The 6,000-nt window shown below is 40.2% G+C and overlaps 1 protein-coding gene across 6 annotated transcripts in view; it reads right to left on the reverse strand.

Moving 5' to 3' along the window:
• Window positions 1-5,797, reverse strand: part of LAMA2 (laminin subunit alpha 2) — a 383,003-nt gene extending 377,206 nt beyond the window's left edge. For 2 of the 6 annotated variants that reach the window (XM_063329629.1, XM_063329631.1), the window contains exon 1: window positions 5,629-5,782. In XM_063329629.1, the coding sequence (XP_063185699.1) occupies window positions 5,629-5,710 (82 nt within the window). In that variant the 5' untranslated portion in view covers window positions 5,711-5,782. Of the gene's footprint in view, window positions 1-5,628 lie in introns of all 6 variants that reach the window. The other 4 variants (XM_063329630.1, XM_063329635.1, XM_063329633.1 and 1 more) reach the window with 3 other exon arrangements.
• Window positions 5,798-6,000: the final 203 nt, after the last annotated feature.

The raw sequence follows: 6,000 nt of genomic DNA on the forward strand, positions 1-6,000 counted from the left end.
AGACTGTCCCCATTCATTTGGGTAGGTGAAGAATGACAAGATAAAGTCATTTGCCATTAAAATATATATATATATATATAGCTATAAAACTAATTTTTTAATACCATTTTGTTCACTTTATAGTGATTTTCTTTTTTATTACATCTTAAAGCTATTAATTATGACAGTAGTAGATACACGTCAGTTGGGACAGAACAAGGCATTGTAATGGTATTTGGATAATCCACTCTGCAGGAATGTTTATTATTCTTCCTGAGGTTTCACAAGAGTTCCCTGGCATAATACTCCTACAGCTGCTTTACAGTCTAATGTTATTACAAGGTCTGATTCAAAGATAATGTCTGCTAGAGGAATCTGGCAGGGAACAGAGTCCTAGGAAAGTCCTTGTGATGGTATGGTGTAACTAATGGGGACTGAACTGCTGAAAAAATTGAGGGTAGTAACAGCTATTTGTTTTGATTTTTGCAAGAATCCTGAGAGATCTTTGCTATTTCTCAGAACAAAAATCACACAAATTCAAATTACTTTTTCTGCAAATCTTACTATTTTTCTAATAAAACTAAATTGTAAAAAATAAAAATAAAAAAAAAAGAAAGGTCTAATCTCTACCCTATCCATGGTACAGAAGCAGTGCGAAATCATTGCTATTTTCTTCGGTACCTCTCTTACCTACATTTTCAGATTGAGGAGAACATCAAAACTGTGGAAAAGCAGGAACTAGGAAGCAGCTATCCTATCAACTACAGTAGCTGGTACAAGAGAATAAATAACGTGTAGTCATCAGATACTCTAGAGAGAACTCTCATTCAGGAGAAAAATATCCAGTAATTAAGTGCTTATCGTCTAAGAAAAAAATCTGGGAAAGAAAAGGAGATATTCAGATATGCACACTGGTTCACATTTGCATGTATTTGTGTCCTATTACCAACATTCCTGACTCCACAAGGAGTCTGGACTTCAGGGGAAAAAAAGAAAAAATGGGGGGAAAAAAAAAAGCAACCCTGCACCAGGAATTCATGCTGCCTCTTATTCCAAAATACTATAATCTCCAAAAACTGTCAGTCCAAGTAGCTGGATAAGAAATTAGAACATGTGTGGGTGGATTCCTTCCTCCAGCCTGAATTAATTAAAAATGATTGTTTGCTGTATTATTTTAGAGCAGATTTTTGGAACAGGTTAAAGAACCATGGTTCTGACTTTAGTATTTCAAGGGTAATAAGAAAGTCTCCTGTAAAAAACTTGTAGGAGGAAAAAATTAATAATAAGGGGTTTAAACATAAAGGGCATCTTATGTTTTTATTTGTTGCTTGGAGAAATTCACGCATTCTTGTGCAAGACCTACCTCATTCAGTTTGGCTACAGTTATTTCAAGTTGAAGCGTATATACAAAAAACACAAATTCATGTCTCCAGTCAGTCTGGGCAATTCTATGTATTTATAATACCTTAGGTTGGCCTTAATTACTGTTTTCCTTTCTCACATTCTAAACCTGAAACACATATTAATACCCTCTGCTTTCACTTTCTCAATCAGTTATTAAACTATAAGAAAATAATACGGACAACTTGTAAGTAAAAAGTTACGAGCAATCACAACATATTTCTGAGAGCAGCATCTCCCAAAATGCTGGGACTGGTTAATCCCTATTGATCAGGCAGCACTAAATACTGCTAAAAGAGTTTCTAGAACTGATCAATATTGGTTTTGTATACATAGATTTTTTTAAGAAAATAATTAAAAATAAACAAAAATCTTAATTTCCAGATCACTGAAAAGTTTATCTGCAAAAATATCTAGCGGCATATAGAATGAATTTAAAAAGGGTATACACAGAATGTACTACACTGCAGTACACCTTCAGTGAACAACGCTTGTTACCTGTTATAAAACCCTGAAAAGGGATTAAAGAACTCCTTTTTAAAAAAAAAATAGACACAGAATTTTACACATTGTAAGATGCCAGTCCTTCACAACAGACATGTTCTCCTTCACATATGAGCCCTACATATGTTGACTAACCAGACTGAATGGATTAGATTTTAATCATTCTACCTTTCCTCTCATGGAAGAGAAAATACTTCGGGGCTCTTTCTCCCAAATAGTTATTGATTTTCAGTGATTATCGCAATGATTTCTACATTGCTTTCAAATTTGGTTGATATTGGACAACAGCTTCAAAATATACTTAGGTGGGAACAAGCTGATAAACAGAGCAATCACTTAAACTGTTCTCAGGAAAGTAGAATGCAAATTTACCAATGTTATTCTTTCCAATACCAACTAAACCATTTACAAGCACCATTCTCCAAATAAAGTCATCAGAATTTTTTTAATGGTTAAATGCTATCAACCATGACAGAAATGCTCTCTATATCATGATTTCAGCTAGGGGGGTTGATCATTTTTGAAAACTGACCTTACTCCAAAGCAGTCCCTGTAAAGAAATAAGAGACTTGACTTTTCACTTTACAGATTACATTAACAAAGCATCTGGGTTTTTGTCCCCAGAAACACAGAATCTAAGTCCACACAACATTCTTCAGCTTTAATATGTGAAATATTAAAATTATGTCCCATTATCCTTCTCTCTTGACTTTTCATAGTACAGTGTACAATATGCACACACGTACACATGTGGGAAGGAATCTTGTAACTCCTCATTTCCATGAGATAACACAGAGAGAACAATTTCAAACTAAACTCTGAAAACTCATTTAAAACCCCTACATCTACAGACAAACTTAAAAATATTAACCAACCTGCCACCACCTATTGCCTAACAGACTGGCACCAGTCATATTCTGCTAACACTAAGTTGATGTTCACCTCTCATATCTCTTTTGAGTGAGAAATTTCACTTTGACTTTATAAGCGTCCTATATACTTCACCCCTTGGAGTCAACTTACACTTCCGATTTGTGAGATGCTAAGAAACACCTGTACTCCATGAGTTATCTCCACTGATGTCAGCAACTGACACCACAGATCAAGTTACTGTGCAGCGTATGTTCCTCAGCCCTGTCTCTACTATTCACGCCTTTCACAGATACATAGCTTCAGTTCTCTCTCATGATAGATAACTTAGACTTTTTAATAAAAGATGAATCCTTCAAGATCAAAGCAAGTTTTTTATTCCTTTGTAAACTACTCCTCCTCCTCTCACATTCCACAGGAAAGAGGATGAACCACGGTTCAAGATTCAAAAGAAACATTATATAGCACTTCAGTAAGTTTGTCTTAACTGCAAGTTATGCATACCTTTAAGAAACACTGTTACAGAATGCACATGCCTTTTTAGCACTAATTCTTCCTTTTTATGATAAATTCTATATAAGTACTTACTGTTCAAACAACAGAAGAACAAATAATATGTGTAGCTGAAAAAAAAACCCAACTTAAATTTAACTCCACGTTTCTGAGCACAGTAAATTTTCTACTAACTTAAGTAATTTAAAAAAAAACTAAAAACAAAAAAAAAAGAATTACAGACTGTTCTCATATTTGAGGTGCAAAATGTTCTTGAACTGTTCTGTTCTTAAAAACAACATGGGAATTCATTGTGATTTCTCAAATACTGTTTTTCAAAGCATTGCAGCTCTGTTACATAATTTTCTCCCCAGACATCCGACTGGTGCAAACAATTAAGAGAGCAGTACTTACCATCCAACATTATGGTTATTACCAAATAACTATTAAATGGAAAAAAAAAAAGTTCTGAGGCTAAAGGTATAAACCATGGGTCTAGTGACATTCTTGTACATGTTAAAAATCCCCCAGGACTTCAGTGAAGTCAGACTTTTCAAACTTGTTGCATTAGAAAGGAGTTCATTACTTCTTTGCATGGGCAACAGTGTGATATCTACATAGTGCTAGCACCTCCTAGCAGCTGTAACAGATCTTAGAAGACAGTAAATGGCTTAAAAATTTGGCAGGCCAGCACTTGAATTCAACTGTGAGGTTTAGAAGGTCCCATCATCACATTATTAACATTTAATTAAAAGTCCTAGTGTTCCTCACTGAATTACCAGAACTCAGTTATAAGATAATACCAATGATGCAGCAGATAAACACCCAAGACACCCACTTCTAATTTAAAAGGAAAACAAGGATCATATCCCTTCACTGCAGAGGTTAAAAAACCCAAGACAGTGCAGAAAGAAAAGGGCATTCTCCAAAAGTGCCTGTGTGCATGTGTGAGTGAAACAGAAAGAATATTAAAAGAAATGCCAAATCAGTATTTTTCCAGCTGAAAAAATGAATTAGCTGGCAGGGGAAAAAAGGAAAAAAAGAAAAGGCAAGAAGAAAATGCATGATGTACTATATCTTAAATGCTCTACTTTTAATATCTCAGTCTTCAATGTTTACCAATAAGTCATCATCTAAACGCAGTCTAATTCTGGATGAGTTTTTATCTACACAGATACTTGATAAACTGTCGTTTATCCTTACACAGTAAAATTGAGTCAGCTGCCTGAGACACTTTTTTTCATGAAATAACAGTACATCATAGTTTCCAAAGTAAACCCTAAACCCTAAAAATTCCTAATCCAAAGTGTTCAGCATATAGAGCGACATCAAGGTCAAGCAGAAGCTTGCTGTTATTCCGGTGGCTTTAATTAGTTTTATTTTAACACACCCATGGTATCTCCTTACTGCATGCTTTTTAGCAAGGCTAAAAATGTAAAGAGCAGCAAATGCAGGCACCAGAAGGAATACTGTGAGCTGAAGAACGGTTTTAAGGATTTCCTGTAAGAGCTGATACATTTAATAAAGTTTATTTCTCTGATATCTGTACCTCACCCTTTTTGATCTTTCCACATGACACTAACTGAAAAGGCAAACAAACAAAAAACGGTTAGTGTCAACACACCTATGGAATACAACTGTTTGTGTAAGACACTGACTACTCATACAGGATACAATTGATTCTCTTCCCATTCCAGTCGTGATTAGTTTTTAGCACCGAGAAAAGCTTTGTTACTAGGTAAGTGTATCAAATTGTCACCTTAGGTAAAAGCAGCCCGAGCAGCCCTCATTTGTTTCAATACAGCCTACCAAGCTTCTCCTAATCAGAGAGATGCCAACAGACGGGCACAACACGGGGAGAGGGCTGCCAACAGATTAGCCAGTAAAACTGTGATGCTTCGGGGACCAGGACATGTAGTCCCTAAACTATAATAATACGTATGATTTGCCCCTCCACGTTCAGTCACAATGCAGCTCACCTACCGTGCTCGGAACCGTGACTTTGCCTCTTAATAAAAGCGTGTGTCAGAGTTAACGGGGCAGAACGAGCGGGAGACGGAGTGTAACGGGGGGAGCAGACCAGCTCCCTGCCGGCCGCCCCGCCAGCACCACGGCAGCAGCGGGGTGGAAGACCGCGGCCCGCCCGGCGCCACAGAACGCCTCCTCAGACCGGGCGATTTACCAGCCGGTGCTGCCCCGCCAGCGCTGCCCCGCCGAGCCCCCTCTACAGGCTGGGGGTTACTTGTCACTCTCGGTCCCTGTACCCCCGACCCTCCCGTCACCACAAGGGCGCCCGAGGCGGTGGCAAGGTCACCTCCCCCTCAACGTCCTCCGCGGCCCCGGCCGGGGCGAGTGAGGGACGGGCTCCCCGCTCCCCTGTACCTCTTTGCGGCGGCGGCGGCGGCTGGCCTCGGCTGCCGAGCGCCGCCAGGAGCAGGAGGAGCGGCAAACTTCCCCGTGCCATGGCTCCTAGGCAGCCGAGCTGCTGTCTCGTCCCGCCCCGGGCCAGCCAGGCGAGTGAACTGCCGCCACCCGAGAAGGGAGAAGAGACCTCGCTGCCCCGGGCCGGGAGCAGGACACACCCCTGCCTGTCCCCCCCTCCCCGCCCCGCCGCTCTCCGCCCCGCGTCTCCGAGGGCAGCCGAGGCGGCAAGAGCGGCCGGTGGGCCCCCAGAGGAGGCAAAGCCCTGAGCCACAGCCAGAGGAGGGGATCGAGACTGCCGCGGCCGGGAGCGCACACGGGAGGCCGCCGAGG

This window comes from Chroicocephalus ridibundus, chromosome 3 (assembly GCF_963924245.1).
Source record: "Chroicocephalus ridibundus chromosome 3, bChrRid1.1, whole genome shotgun sequence".
NCBI classification, from domain to species: domain Eukaryota; kingdom Metazoa; phylum Chordata; class Aves; order Charadriiformes; family Laridae; genus Chroicocephalus; species Chroicocephalus ridibundus.